Source organism: Herpailurus yagouaroundi, unplaced genomic scaffold, assembly GCF_014898765.1.
Source record: "Herpailurus yagouaroundi ecotype Mexico unplaced genomic scaffold, PumYag 163, whole genome shotgun sequence".
Taxonomy (NCBI): domain Eukaryota; kingdom Metazoa; phylum Chordata; class Mammalia; order Carnivora; family Felidae; genus Herpailurus; species Herpailurus yagouaroundi.
Genome location: NW_024412404.1, coordinates 52491157 through 52508123, shown reverse-complemented (window position 1 = coordinate 52508123; position 16967 = coordinate 52491157). Strand labels below are relative to the sequence as shown.

Below are 16967 nucleotides of genomic sequence, written 5' to 3'. Positions count from 1 at the left end.
TTTCTTAGTACCCTCTCAATTTCTTCCATAAGTGTTCTATACTTTTCAGAGTATAGATCTTTTACCTCCTTAGTTAGGTTTATTCCTAGGTATCTTATTGTTTTTGGTACAAGTACAAATGGAACTGATTCCTTGATTTCTTTTTCTGCTGCTTCATTATTAGTATACACAAATGCAACAGATTTTTGCTTTTGATTTTATATCCTGCGACTGCTGGATTCACTTATTAGTTTTAGCCATATTTGGGTGCAATCTTTTGGGTTTTCTACATATAGCATCATGTCCTCTGCAAATAGTGAAAGTCGGACTTCTTCTTGGCCAATTTGGATGCCTTTATTTCTTTTTGTTGTCTAAATTCCAAGGCTAAGACTTCCAGTACTATGTTAAATAGTAACGGTGAGAGTGGACATCCTTGTCTTGTTCCTGACCATAGGGAAAGGCTCTCAGTTTTTCCCCACTGAGAATATTATAATTCATATATGGCCTTTATGATGTTGAGGTATATTCTACCTCTCCCTACTTTGTTGAGGATTTTTATCAAAATTAGATGCTATACGTTATCAAAGGCTTTTTCTGCATCTATTGAGAGGATCATATGGTTCTTAACCTTTCTTTTATTAATGTGATGTGTCATGTTGATTTATTTGTGAATATTGAACCACCTGTGCAGCCTAAGAATGAATTTCACTTGATCATGGTGAATAATTCTTTTAAGGTACTGTTGAATTTGATTTGCTAATAGCTTGTTGAGAATTTTGCATCAATATTCATCAGGGATATTGGCCTTTAATTCTTTGTAGTGAGATCTTTGTCTGGTTTGGAATCAAGGTAATGTTGGCTTCGTAGAATGAGTTTGGAAGTCTTCCTTCTATTTCTATGTTTTGGAACAGTTTGAGAAGAATAGGTATTAACTCCCCTTTAAATGTTTGCTAGACTTTCCCTCTGAAGCCATCTGGTCCATGACCCTTGTTTATTGGGAGATTTTTGATTACTGATGCAATTTCTTTGCTGGTTATGGGTCTGTTCCAGTTTTCTATTTTTCCGGTTTCAGTTTTAGTACTGTGTGTTTCTAGGAATTTATCCATTTCTTCCAAATTGCCCAGTTTGTTGGCATGTAATTTTTTGTAATATTTGCTTATAACTGTTTATATTTCTGTGGTGTTGATTTTGATCTCTCCTCTTTCATTTGTGATTTTATCTATTTGGGTCCCTTCTCTTTTCTTTTTGAGATGTCTGGCTAGGGGTTTATCAATTTGGTTAATTCTTTCAAAGAACCAGCTCTTACATTCATTGATTTTTTTAAATAAAGGATTTCCGGATGAATATACACTTGAACTCCAACTTGTTTAAGGTGATTCTGCAACTAACTGTGGTTGTGGAATGGGGACTCGTGGGCACCTGCAGAGCATATTATTCTCGAAAAAAATTATAAAGTCTGGATCAGTCACAGGAGGTACAGACCCCAATTAGTAGGGCATGAATGAATGGATTCAACATTGAAAAGCAGGTGGAAGCAATGGAAGTAAAAATAATCCTTCCTATCTTCTTATTACAAATCTGAACAGACTAATCAATTCATGTCCCTGTTGGAAAGGCATTTTTTGATGAGCTCCAGTTTCAGAGGTAGACTGTGGAAAGATAAACCATATTTTTTGCTAGCAAAGAGCTGAGACCAGTAGCTTCTACATCTTCCCAAGCCAAAAAAAAAAAAAAAAAAAAAAACAAAAGTTGCATGTGACCTCAGATGCCTAGAAGGACACCAAGTGCTATCAATAATGTTGTGCAATCCCCTTGGCAGCAGCATCCTGATGAAATTTTGTCTTTGCAAGAAAGGCCGCTCATAACCATACAGTACCCATATCATACATTCAGTCAAGTGCATCCTCCCCCTACAGTCCTTACAAAACATGAGACCAGCAAGGGGCAAGATCTTCTCCTGAAGTAAACCTACAACAAGTCCAGCACTGCCCTGCTGACATGACTCTCCATGTGACGCCAAGACTGCATCCTTCATTTATAGTAGATGTACTACCTCTCGTAGTATGCTTGATATTCTCGCCAAAAAATGCTTAACTTAAATCTTATCACGAGAAAAGAATTAGACAAATCCAAGTTGGGCCACTTACAAAACAACTGCTATAGATTCTTTAAAACTATCACAGTCGTGTAAGCCATGGGAACTGTACTAGATTAACGAACACTACAGAAGCACAACAAAGCAGTATGTGATCCTTGAAGTAGCAAGAACTTCCGAGAAGTGTTACGCTATCTGCAACACAGACTCAGAGTTAGGGAGACCACAAACAAGGCAAAATGTAAATATATAGGATAAAATAATCAGCAGATTTCAAAATGACAGTATAACTTAAGTGTGGGGTTTAGACCACCAATAGGTTTGAAAACAGTTAACTGTAACACTTTTTTCGCATCTTTCGAAAACTTCTTCAAATGTTCAATTTATGATGCCTTTAAATGAAAAAGTCACTCTGGATAAATACTTACGAGAGCAGGTGGCAGTTTGCCACTCCAGACACTGTCCGTATGGGAAAGAAATGATATAAGCATTGGAGTCAACACATCGTCTCGTGCTACTGCACCACATACACTCCATGCCATTGCTTGTACAGTTGGAGCAGGACGTCCTTAGAGAACACGGCTTTTTGCATGGCCTTGCATTTTGATTTGGACTAACTGGAATAAATCAGCAAATATAATTAGTTTATTTGTTAACTGTATTTTAACACAAGTAGATGGGTTTCATTTGTTTTGCTGTTTAGGGAATGTTTCAAGTAAGCCAAGTGTGGGATAAAAATTATAGCCAAAAATACATGATAAGGTGAATGAAAATAAAGATGAGATGTCATCTCATCTACTTAGTAAATTTATTATCGAATTTGAACACTGTAGTTCTTTGGGAAATTTCAATCCTTTATTAAGTACATAAAATTAGATAATTTAAAACCTTATAAACAGAAATGTAGCACATGACCTGGTTTTCTAGCTTTGGCTAAACACAACATACACTATCATTACTTACTTTCTTGTTACAATTTTTTCCATAAACATTTCATATCTTATCAAAACAAATGCCCTGTCAGTGAACATGTCTCTGATATAAACAAACAATTAAAATAAAACAATATACTATAAAATCTTTACATGAAATACAATATACCTATTAGGATAAATATTTTTTTAATATTACCAAGAATGTGAAGGAACTAGAAGCCTGTACATTGCTGGTGGGAATGTTAAAATGATACAACTTTTATGACAAATGGTATGGCAATTCCTCAAAAAATTAAGCACAGAATTACCATATGATATAGCAATTCCACTTCTGGCTATATGCCCAAAAGATGTGAAACTGGAACTGGAAAAGATATGTGAACACCCATATCCACAGCATCAGTACTCACAACAGCAAAAGTAAAAGTAACTCAAGTTTATGCTGACAGATGAATGAATAAACAAAATTTGTATGTACATATAATGGATAATTATTCGCCCTAAAAATGGAATGAAATTCTAACATATGCTACAATATGGATGAACCTTGAAGACATTATGCTAAGGAACGTAAGCTAGCCATAAAAGTTCATACACTTTATGATTCCACTTATATGAGGTACCTAGATTAGTCAAACTCATAGAAACAGAAAACAGAAGGTGGTTGTCAGGGGCTGAGGGAGGGAGGTACAGAGAGGTATTTTTTAATAGATATGGAGTTTGGGAAGATGAGAAAGTTCTGGAGATGCTTGGTGTTAACTGAGGCACTTACCAACACTGAACTCTACATTTAAAAATGATAAAAATGGTAAATTTTATGTTATGTATATTTTACACAATAAAAATATTTATAAATTTTTTTTAACGTTTTATTTATTTTTGAGACAGGGAGAGACAGAGCATGAACAGGGGAGGGTCAGAGAGAGGGAGACACAGAATCTGAAACAGGCTCCAGGCTCTGAGCTGTCAGCACAGAGCCCGACGCGGGGCTCGAACTCACAGACCACGAGATCATGACCTGAGCCGAAGTCGGCGCTTAACCGACTGAGCCACCCAGGCGCCCCCACAATAAAAATATTTAAAAAGAAAAAACAATATTCCTTTCTCACTTAACAAAAATCCATTCCATGACAAATAATATATGATTTCACTCAGATGTAGAATTTAAGAAACAAAACAAATAAGCAAAGGGAGAAAGAGAGAGAGAGATGCAAATCAAAAAACAGTCTTTAATTATAGAGAACAAATGGATGGTTACCAGAGGAAATGGGGGTGGGGGATGGGTTCAATAGTTGATGGGGATTAAGGAGCGCACTTGTGATGAGCACAGGGTGATGTATGGAACTATTGAATCACTATATTGTACATTTGAAACTAATGTAATACTGCACGTTAACTAACTGGAATTAAAATAAGAAAAAAATAATGTACACTTCTAGCATTTTATACTGGCTAATAAACCAAATAAAAACTTATAACACAATTAGTACAGGTTTGGAGTTTGAATTCCATAGCCAATATAAAAAAAATTAAAGGTCAATCACCACAAAATGACATATAATGCAAAAAAAAAAAAAACCCATATAACAGAAAAGTTCCTTTTTACTTGCCAAATGAAATAGATCTGTAAGATGAAAATAATTTGAAATAGTTGTTATTCTTAAAAACAAAACTTTCTTCCAAACACTATTATTATAATAGACATAAACAAAATTATAATAGATTCTTACTAGACTGCAAGTAACTATAACCATAAATTCATAATCTCCCTATTTCAACCAAGAAATAAAAATTGTATAAAATAATAAAATTTTGTTATTTCCACCAGTTAATGCTGAGGTCACTAAGACTATATGGGGAACGTGGATCAAGATAAAATTTACCGAAAAATCAGGAAATCAACATCATAAAAAGATGGTGAGGGGCAACTGGGTGGCTCAGTCGATTAAGTGTCCAACTGGGCTCACAGGTCATGATCTCACAGTTCATAAGTACAAGCCCCACTTTAGGCTCAGATCCTCTGTCTCCCTCTCTCTACCCCTCCCCTTCTCAAAAATAAGTAAACATTAAAAAAAATTAAAGATGGTGAAAGTTACTTCAGGCCTCTAGGCTATCACACATGGAAGAGGAGTTAGAAACATAATATTTTTAAAGAAATATTAGTTTACCACTTACCAACAGGCTTTTCACAAACAAGGCCATCTGCCATAGATGTACAAGGATTAGCTTTTAGGCCTGCCACTGCAGCCTTTTCTAGATAGGCACAGAACCCAGAATCATTTGGTTCACCAGGAAGCCACTGTAATGTTGTATTTGTAAAAGGAGACATGTCTTCCCATCCCCAGTAGGATATATTGATCTTGCGCAAGCCTACCCAAGGTGATACTTTCTGTAAACAACAACAAAAAGAACATTAAAAAACAAGTTGCATATAAAAATGCCACCATTTTCCTCAGCAATGATGGTTCATCATCACTAAAAATTACATCTAAAAACATATAGAACTGCTTTTCTAATGACCAGGGGTAATTAACAATTCCAGCACATTTTGGAGAATGATATACAGAAAGAACCCCATTTTTAAAACATAGATTTTGTGCTCAAGCTACATGACTGGGGTCAATTATTTAGCCCTTGTGAACCTCAGTTTCCTCTTCTACAAAATGAAAAAATACGTATCTGATATAAATACCTACCTGATAAGGCAAGATCACTACAAAGTTAACATACTGCTGCAGCTACTGCTGTTACTGCTACTGCTGCCATTACTGCTCCTACTGTTGGCCAATTTAATCAGTCATGGAGGTAAGAATCTAAAGCGAAGTTGCCATTACATGCACAGTGAGAAAACAGGAAACAAAACTAACAAACTATATGTAGAGGTGAGTGGAAACTTCATAACATGTTCACAAAAGAACTCAGAAGAATAACGCCTCTCTCCTGACTTAGATTCTACTGGCACATCAGGACTTTCATGTAATTTTAGATGAAGTTATGGGTCAGTAGGAAGCAACCAGGCACTGGGGTTCACTACAGCAGACTTGGAGCTAGGGTCAGCAGCACAGTCATGTGCTCACTTCACTCTCCTTCCCCTTTGCAGAAGTTATCTCTCACCATGCTTCACTGCCCTGCATAGGCTTGGGGGTGGGATGATGAAGGTAATGTGAAACTGTCCTTTCTGATTTCTGTGCTTCTCCCAGGTGCTAGAATCTCTTACCTAGATTCCCTAGTTCTTGTAAAGGTATTTTTGTATATGAATGGTTCCAACCAATGTTCTATGGGGGAACAAGTGCTGGGAATTTCCATTCTGTCATCTTGCTGACATTATTCCTAAACACTTATACCTTAATATACATAATATATTTATTTTCTAAGTTACTAAGTTAATAATATTATATTACAGTGTGAGGTGACTTCAAAACTCCACATCATCCTTTTTACACTGTGCACTGTCAGGGTAGATAAAAATATGTATCTGCATTTGAGTGTTTAACAATATACAAATAAGATGTAGATATATAGATATAGATTGATATAAATATATAGATATCTCTTGTGTTTACTCTAAATATGCTGTATAAATGGTCCTAGAGAACTTATAAAGATAGCTACAGACCTAGAAACTTTCAAAGTGTATAAACATAATAAATTTCACATAGTAAATACTCAACAAATTATTTCTCAGATACAATTAAAATATCCTATGCATATTCATTATGACAGTCGATCTCATACCACCTAGTAGAGTACTCCACACATAGTAGGTAGCCAATAAATTCTGTTAACCAAAGTTCATCAGAACAGGTATGGTTATTTTCCACCATCCAATTGCTCAGACAGAGATAGTGTTTAATAAATGTTTCCAATTATAAAAATACACATGCTACTTTGTCTTGCGATCACCATAGATTTCACACATTATTCTGAAAGATATTTTGATAACAAAAAAGCTATGACAGTTTTACAGTTCTTGATAATAACAGCAGGAGTCAATCCAGCATAGATATTTCAGATTAATGATTGTACTTCATGTTACAGCGACTCTGTCTACATTTCCAACTATCTGTAGGAAAGACAAGTCATTTAAAGTAAAATATTACTCCCTAACTCATCATGATAAGAATCTGAGAGGAAGAGGAAAGAAACAGAAAAATGAAGCCGTTGATAAAACATTGAAAGTAACTATTACCCAGCAAATGAACTGGACAGGCAGTTGAAAATAGAAGACAAATTATAACATTATGAAAATTTACTAAAGCACATCATAAATCACTGCAACATTTCATTAGCCATTTCCGATAAGTAAATGATTATTTGACCCAGAATATTTCTTTAAATTGCCTGAATCTGTCTGTCTTTATTTGCCAAGGGAGGGTTATCTAAGTGTATACAAGTGGAATGACTCAGGATATAACTCATTTTACATAAAGGTATGCTTAATGGAATGTCAACTTGCAGAAGCTTCTACCTTTGCAACGCTGCTAAAGCTCAGCTTTCTAATGAAACAAAACCTTCTTCTATTCTAGAGCGCACTAGTCCACAAACTCTCAAATCTATGTTCACCACACAGCCAAAGTAACTGTTAGTACAATCTTTATGATTTATAGCAACAAGCAAGAAAATTGAGGAACACAAGAAACCTTGAAATGCGCAACTTCTGAACTTGCACATTTCAAGATTGTAGTGTAAAAACTAAAAATATTACATTTTAAACAAGGAAAAAAAGCAACAGAGCTCTAATGCGGAATACTAGGACTTTCTAAAACTCAAAGACTGTGGATCTACCACTAATAAGCTCTTTATAAGCGACACAATACAGAACTAATTTCCAAATGTTATTTGTAATTGTCCCCCAATTTTGTGATTAAAGAAATAAAGCCCCTGGCATCACAAGAATATAACAGATACTAATTTATGTTATATGCTCCATACAATTAAAAAAAATTTACACATATGCCTTTTCACATTTTTCTAAAATACTTTTTTTAACTAATTGGTGTCTCACTTACACGAAACCACATACATCTTACCTTCAGGACATTAGGCTAGTAGCTCTTAAGACAAAAGAAAAAAAAAAAAAAACATAGGTGTTTCTCTTGCCTCCTTAGAAATATCTTCATGTGCTGGCCAACTCAACATCCTCCAGAAGTTAGCTAGGGCATTACTCTAGGAAACTCCTTAAGACCACATCACTAATTAGATATACACTCTCTTTCTTCATATATCCCATGTGCAACTATCATTATAATTATCACAATACAGTATAATTGTGTTTGTCTTCCTCACCAGTAAAATCTTTGAGAACAGTGATGGTCTTTTAATTTCTATCCTCAGCAAGCCGTAGATTGCCAAGTACATTGAAGGTGCTCAATAAACATGTACTAAATGAATGAATACTGGCCCATTCTTCACAGAAAAACAGCTACAATTCACACAAAAATGATTTCACATATCAATCTGCATACAAATTTGGTAAGTTTTTTCTTTATTCTATTAATATCAAGCATATGATAAATGACAGCTAACAAACATACTGTGATATCCATTTCAAAATTTTGAATATTTATAAAAACCAGTGATATAATTAATTTAACCATTTTATTAAAGCGTAGAGCAGGGCTTTGGCTCAACAATTAGAAACTCACATTAATAAGTTAAATCATCTGGTATTGATACTCATAAGAAGTATACATTCTGATATCACCAAAAATGTAGGCAGTAACAGTGAAGTGATGTCCATAAAAAAATTTCAAAAGTGAGTGTCCTTAAGTCCCCTTAATTTTTTGTAACATTTATGAAAACTGTTCTTCTATCATGCTTTAAACACCAGATATATATTCCTCTGTTATGAGTAAAAATAAAATCAGTTACCCATTCTTCATCATAAATCAGGAATGATCTGAAGAGATTAAAGGTCCTAATACAACTATCCAGGGCAGTGGGGCCAGGGTGGCAAGGAGAATTTGTCATTCACCATGGAAAAATTAAAATACTCTGGGGCACATCCTTTTCCACAATTAATATAAGTATTAACTATTCATCAAATAAATTCATTTAGATACCTACGAATTCTAAATAATGATTTCTAGAAATAGTAGTAACAGCAGCAGTCCAAATAGTGATACCAAAATTACAACCCTTAAAATGCAAACAATAATGATAATTACTGTAAACACTCAATAAAATTTATACTCTTTACATGCATTATCTCACTTTTTTTTCACAATAAACATGCAAAGTAGCTATGATTATTACCCCTGTTACAGGGCTGGAGAGATTAACTTGCTACTAAGTTTTAAAGATAAGCAGTACGTCCTATTCCATGCTCTACATCACTTTGATAATACTGTCCTCAATGCTTCTTTAAAATCAGCTATACCAAGAAAACATTATGTATTTCTATGGCAAGTAATTGGTAACATTTGCTCTAAAATAGTTTCAAGCCAAAATTGTCTCCTCTGTCCTATATGGAGTGGAGTTCTGGAGTATCAACAGAGTATTTGTCCAAATAAAAGCCATAATTGAAGGTCAAAATAAAGTTGTTGAAATCTGGTGTAATACAGTTTCACACATTCGTGAGTAACATGTATTAGAGACATACATCCATTATTTGTATAGAAATTATGCCACTTTGTGCATTATTTACCATAGGGTGTGTATGTATATGTATGTATATATTTATCTTCAACAGTAGGCCAAAACTAATACAAGTTTCAGATTTAAGGTATATATTATTTTTTAGTCTTATCACTTACTTGATGTCTTTTGAGTTCTAATTTTATTTTTGAAACAAAATGCAGAAAGCTTCTATGATGCTATGACAGTTTATATTAGTATATTTCAATTAAGCACATGAAGTAAATAAAGTTTCTCATAACTATATTTAGTAAATTATTTCCAAATCTCCTTACATAATCTACTCTTAAGAGTTGACTATATTTTAATATCCCAAGAGTAGAAAATAAATACTGTAAATTCCTATTAGAAAGGTCTTATAAAATAATATCTTGATACAATTTTCAAAGAAATACTCAATTTTTTACAGAAATATCTTCCATAAAACTCCCTGAAACTCCCTGTTTCTAAGTGTTGTATGTTCCAATATCTTCCACATACTTTACAAACTGGTTTTTGTCCTGCTAACCTTTATTACATTATTTCAAGCAAATCTACACCTAGAAAATCGCATAATTCAAAAACCCAACTCACAACACACATACACATTCACAGAAAAATACATATAACCAATGTGTTGGGTCTAGTGTTTTAATTATAAGGGACGTCTCAAATTATGAAGTAATTACACTTCAAATTCTTAAATTTTATGCACATGTATTTTAAGTATATTTATTCATATGAAATGACTTCTTGGTAAGAAATGCAGTGGTTTACTGTGTAAAACCAAGATGTATAATTTAGAAAACTTTATTCCCAAATACATATACAGATTAAGTCCACTGCTAATTGATTTTTGCAGTCAGTTCCACTTTTACTTCCAAGATTTAGTAAAAATAATTTATTTAGAAGCAAAAAGAATGAACCATTGCTAGTAAGTATAGGACTTTCTGCATATTTCCATAATATAAACAAGAGTTATTACCTGTTGTGTATACTTCTGTATTTCATCCAGAACAAATTCTACTTCTTTTGAGGTTGTTAATGAAGCAAGATTTCCACTAAGATTATAGCAATAAAGTTTTGCATTGTCATAGCTTTCTCTACTGGAATTGATTCTAAGACAAGCATCACCAATATGATTCCATCCTTCTCCACAAAGATGAGCTAGTCAAAAAAAATTATATCTTATTTTTAGATTATCAAAAAGCATTTATATTTTTCAGTTATTTTAGAATTCTAAACACAATTTCTATATTTGTTTAAACAACTTTTAATGATAAAAATTTTAAATATATCAATATAATTTAAAAAACAAAACTTATCTAATAGTTTGGTGGAAAAGAAGAACAGAAGATCCTAATTTTTTTCTTTAATTCTTAAGCACAATATAAGCTATAGCTCTATAATATCTGTTAAAATGTGTTGACTGTTTGCAGGGTTTTTTAGTGTACTGGCATACGGTATGTTAACTAGTAAAATCACTACTGTATTTACATCCCCGGGCCCAGCTTACATTATACAAGATCACTTTAAAGAAAAATAACCAGCATATAACAAGCAAATTCAAAGTTATTCCTCTTTTCCAAATCTAATTTCCACAGTTCAGGTATACTATTTTAATATAAGTTGGGTTCTTTGATTCTTTAATTATAAGTGTGGAGAGAGAAGTATCATTTATGTTTAATAAAGAAGCTATAATCTTTTAATGTTTATTTATTTTTGAGGGAGAGAGACAGAATGTGAGCAAGCAAGGGGCAGAGAAAGAGGGAGACACAGAATCCGAAGCAGGCTCCATGCTCTGAGCTGTCAGCACAGATCCCAACACGGGGCTCGAACTCAAACCGCGAGATTGTGACCTGAGCTGAAGTCAGATGCTTAACTGACTGAGCCACCCAGGCGTCCCATAATCTTTGCTTTTCTATGTTTATTTTTAAATAGGTATGCAGGTCTTTCTAACATTTAAACACACTATTCAATAATAGTGGTTGATCCTTATAATACAAGTTGAACTTAAAAGAGTGCCTATTGTCTAAACCATATTTATAAACACATTATAAAGTTATGCTCTAGCATAACTAATTAAGACTGAAGTGCTTCATTAAAACACTGATCTATAAAATTTGACTACATTTTAGTTTCCATACCATATTACATATATCAGTGCCTTCGCCCTTTCAGCTTTAGATGGATTAGTACAAATTTTATGGAATTGTTCTAAAGCTGCAATTCTCAAACATTTGGTCTCAAGACCCCCCTTTTTTTTCTTAAAAATTATTGAGGACCTCACAGATCTTTTCTGTAGGGATTTTTTATCTATTGGCTTCGATCATATTAAAAATTAAAACTGACCATTTAAAAATATATTTATCTATTCACCTAAAACTGGAATTTAAAAATGCATTACAAACATAGTCTTCCATCTCTTGGGGTGTTTTTGCCTTTATGCTATATACAGGTCCAAAGGACATGTATCAGCAAATTCTCTCCCTGAGGGACAGCAGCCGACAGTTTAGGACAATGGCATGAAAAAAATTAAGATGGCCTGATGAATGAATAGAGGGATGGATAGACAGAGCAGGGATAAAGCAGAGCAAAATGTTCATTGTAGAATCTAGGGTAAGGGTAATGGGTCGGTGTCCTCTTACTATTCTTTCCAGTTTTCTATATGTTTGAAGATTTTCATAATAAAATATTGGGAGATAATCATTTCAACTTAAAATAGTGTATTTTATTTTACAAGAATTACAGTATCCAAAACAAACAAAAATTAAAAATAGTGTAGCTGCTGTACATTTTTGCAAATCTCTTTAATGTTGGTTTAATACAAGACAATTGTATTTTCATATCTACTTCTCCAATCTATTAGAATCATGCCTTTAGAAAACTCCAGAGTAAACCCATGACAGAATGAGAATTTAAAAAGCAAATAATATTTTAGTGTTACTAGTTTTGACCTCATGGACCCTCTCAAAGAGTCCATAAACAGGGGCCTCCTGTTCTTTAATAACTGCTGTCTTACTGAATTGAGTACCATGAACAGTACCTAGAACACAGTAATCTCTCAATAAACTATAACTGTCATTTAATAAGATTGTTTATAATACTTTTATTTTCTTTTTCAGGCTACACCTATAGCAATCTACCTTGTCTTCTGGAATCCAAAGTACCTAATTACTTCAAGGAAGCAGTGCAAAAGCTTTGTTCAGTTATGGCTTTTTTTTTTTTTTTTTTACTTACTGAATCAAGGAAGGATTTAAATTTCTTTTGCATGTCTCCTTTTGTGACAAATACTTAGGTGAAAAATCATACAAATGGACACAAATACATGTGTCTTTGAGACTAAACTAAAGTATAGGGCTGACCCAATTGTTTTAATGGTTTTAGGCTTTTATAGTATTGAGCATCAACTCAGCTTCAGAGTTAAATGAGAAGCAGTAAATTTTTAAAATGCGTTTAGTGAGATAAATGCAAATTTCCGAGTTTATATGAGATCAATGAAAAAATGCAATTCACAAATGTTCCTAGAAAAGTGCAACAGGGGGCACCAGGGCGGCTCAGTCAGTTAAATGTCGGACTTTGGCTCAGGTCATGATCTCACAGTCGAGTTCAAGCCCCACGTCGGGCTCTGTGCTGACAGCTCAGAGCCTGCTGCAAATTCTGTGTACTCTCTCGCTCTGCCCTTCCCCCACTCATCCCTGTCTCTGTCTCTCAAGAATAAATAAACGTTTAAAAAAAATTTAAGTGCAACAGTATAGACAGCGTCCTCTATTTACAGCATTCACTTCCTTGAGACCAGCATAGGAAAAAACAAACTATACCTAGTTGGTTGCTTAGTAAATATGAATGTAGAACACAGGAAGTTAGTTTATAATGCATTTTATATTGTATTTGTTGTATGGTATTTATTATTCTCCAGAGAAATAGCCTGGCCAAGTGGAGCCCTTATACCAAATCAAAATTCTTTCCTGGGCAATGTATAGATAACCACTTATTTTTCCAAACTTCCACTGGCAATCAAATTCTCTTCTTCTTAAAGCAATATTCCTTTAAACATATACATTTATCTGTATTGTCAGCACAGAGACCAAGATGGGGCTTGAACTCACAAACCGTGATTATGACCAGACCAAAATCAAGAGTCAGACACTTAACTGACTACGTCACCCAGTTGCCCCTTGTGTCCAAGATTTTTAAAACAACATTGTAAGTATTTTTACTGATCTACATGTTGATTTTAGTATTTAACACTCAGATATCAATGCTACTTTCAAGTTTCGTATCACCTCACTATTGCTTCTCAAAACCTAGCAGTTCATTAATATTCTCTAATTTTTTCAAATTGAACACACACATGCATGTATCCTGTTTAAAAACTTTAAATGTCAGTATATAAACAAAACCTAAAATTTACATAAACATTCTAGAATCTTAATGGTACTTTTGAAGGCAATCTATTTTTTATTTTATTACATGAACTTCCAAGCATGACATAAATCCTATGATGGAATTTTCAAGGACATTTTAGAATTACGTAAGTTAGAAATTTTTCTCTGAAAAATATAACAAAACCATCAAAAACCATGGAATACAGAAAAGCAAAACAGTGAACTGAAATAAAACACCCAGTTAATAGTTACATCTGCCATTTACAAACCATGCAACTTTGAACAAGTCCCTAAACAATGTATGTCTCACTTACCTGTATAACAAGAAGATGGAACTGGTTTAAGTATCTATATTACTTTTTGGTTTTCTAATTTTATCTTTTATATTTAAAAGGAAGAGTACTCAGGGTTTACTAGGAAGAATGATACGTGTAAAAAATAAATTAAAATTGCTTTTTTTAATGGACTTTGCTTGGTTTACATAACTTAGATTCTCATTAAATCATATAAAACTTATTATAAATGTTATAATTTATAATAAAAAATAGTAAAAATAGTTCCCAGAATTTCAAAGATAAGAAGCAAATCAAATAGATCAAATGTTAACATTTATTAAAATCTGGATATTAGCCTGAGTGCTTATTATTTTCTGTATTTTTAAGACAGAATTTTTTAAATTTAAAAAAATATTCTGATCAAGTCAATAGTATTATTATAATAAATAGAGAAATCATGAACATCTTAAAGAACTGGAAGGAAACATACAAATTATTTTTATGGAAACAATGCTATTATTACTCCAATATTATCATTTATTTGAAACTGGAATGTCTTAGTAAATGCTCTTTTCTATAATGGTATTCATCTGTAGGCTATAAAATTCATTTACCGAACTGAAATCTTTACCTGGTAAAGCCTGGCATTCTTGCTGTCGCTGATCCCACTGGCAATTCAAGTTTAGCGAACAGCTTTTACAGCTGGTAAGTTTGTTACAAATCTGCTCATTTCTCACATGACATTTGGTATAGTTTTTCACGGACTAGAAAGTTAAGAGATAAAGCATGTTATTTTTTACCTCTGTATAGCAATGATTTTTAAATGTCAATGTATATATAAATCACCACGTGAATTTTAAAGTTCAGATTTCTGGGGTGCCTGGGTGGCTCAGTGGGTTGAGCGTCTGGCTTCGGCTCAGGTCATGATCTCGTGGTCTGTGAGTTCGAGCCCCGCGTCGGGCTCTGTGCTGACGGCTCAGAGCCTGGAGCCTGCTTTGGATTCTGTGTCCCTCGCTGTCTGTCCCTCCCCCGCTCATGCTCTGTCTCTGTCTCTCTGTCTCTCTCAAAAATAAATAAACATTAAAAAAATAAAAATTTTAAGTTCAGATTTCTAACCCCAAATCCAATTCTACTGAATCAGAATCTCTCTTACTCATTTCTTTAAACTATAACTGCTGGAACTAGAATATATGCTTATTGGAAATAATTAACAATTTCCACAATCTGAAACAAAAACCATCAAATGAAAGCCTACTCTATTAAATCTGATAACAAGCTTCCAATTCAATAAATAAGGTCAATGCAGAGTCATTTTTCTTAATGATCACATGGAACAAAATTCTAGTTGTAATAAAACTATCATGCAATAAGTAGAAATGATAAGTAGTAAAAATTGAAGAGGTGATAAACATAAATTATTTTCTCAATAACTCAAACTAATGTTACTCTCACAGACACTAAATAATAATTTTGGTCAACTGACATTTCTCCTGTATCTGTCATGTTTCTTTTATGGTGACCGCAAAGAAGCTGAAGTTACACTTTGATCAATCCTACTATACAGCGTAATCATATGTCAACTAAATTCCAGTATGAAAAGATTAAAGATTAAAGGTCAAAAAGAAAAAAATGGGCAACATAGGAACTCTGCAGGTAGTTCCCTACACACAACAAGGTTCAGATACTTCACATGATAGTATTAATATGATAAAAATTTTTGGCTCAATTCTTTCCATGACTCTTGAGAAAAACCACAAAGGACTTTAATGCTGCATCTGTGCTCCACTTCAATCTTCATACACACACACACACACACACACACACACACACACACACACACAAATACTCACCTCAAGCTTTCTAACGTAACAGAAATTTCTTTTCAGTCAATAAAGTTAACAGTTAAAATTTACTTATAACTATCCCACATATAAAAATGGTTAAAGCAGGGTGCCTGGGTGGTGTAGTCTGTTAAAGGTCAGCCTCTTCTGCTTTCGGCTCAGGTCATGATCTCATAGGTTCATGAGATCCAGCCCTGTACTAGGCTCTGTACTGACAGCACAGAGCCTGCTTGGGATTCTCTCTCCCTCTCTCTCTGCCTCTCCCCAGCTCATTCTCATTCTCTCTCTCTCTCTCTCTCTGTCTCTCTCTGTCTCTCTCTGTCTCTCTCTCTCTCTGTCTCTGTCTCTCAAATAAACTTTAAAAATGGTTGAAGCAACTTTTATCATCTTAGACAATTTAAATGTCACCCACCAAACATTTATTTATAAATTAGGGTCATTTCCCATGTAAAATACATTGCAGTCACCTCCATTCCAGGGGTGTTAATTTCTGTAGAGCAAATTACATATAAGGTAACAGATAAAAAGTAACTAAATAGTAATTAATGTTCAGCTTTATTCGTCCTAAAAAAATCAGAGAAGATATTTTTTTATGTTTTTAATGTTTTTATTTATTTTTGAGAGAGTCTGAGTGGAGGAGGGGCAGAGAGAGAGGGAGACAGAGGATCTGAAGCGGGATCCGGCACCCAGGGCAGCAAGGCCAATGTGGGGCTCTAACTCATGAACCAGGAGATCATGACCCAAAGTGAAGTCCAATACTCAACTGACTGAGCCACCCAAGTGCCCATATTTTTTTCAAATCTCAAATTATTTAACCACCACATTTTCATTCAGAACAT

At 33.8% G+C, this 16967-nt stretch overlaps 1 protein-coding gene across 2 annotated transcripts in view; it reads right to left on the bottom strand.

Annotated features, from left to right (window-relative positions):
• ATRNL1 (attractin like 1) overlaps nucleotides 1-16967 on the bottom strand; it is a 788891-nt gene that overhangs the window by 613796 nt on the left and 158128 nt on the right. For both annotated transcript variants that reach the window (XM_040486565.1, XM_040486566.1), the window contains exons 14-17: nucleotides 14919-15051; nucleotides 10610-10791; nucleotides 5185-5398; nucleotides 2503-2691 (exon numbers count right to left, since the gene is read on the bottom strand). In XM_040486565.1, coding sequence (XP_040342499.1) covers nucleotides 2503-2691; nucleotides 5185-5398; nucleotides 10610-10791; nucleotides 14919-15051 — 718 coding nt within the window. The remainder of the gene's footprint in view (nucleotides 1-2502; nucleotides 2692-5184; nucleotides 5399-10609; nucleotides 10792-14918; nucleotides 15052-16967) is intronic.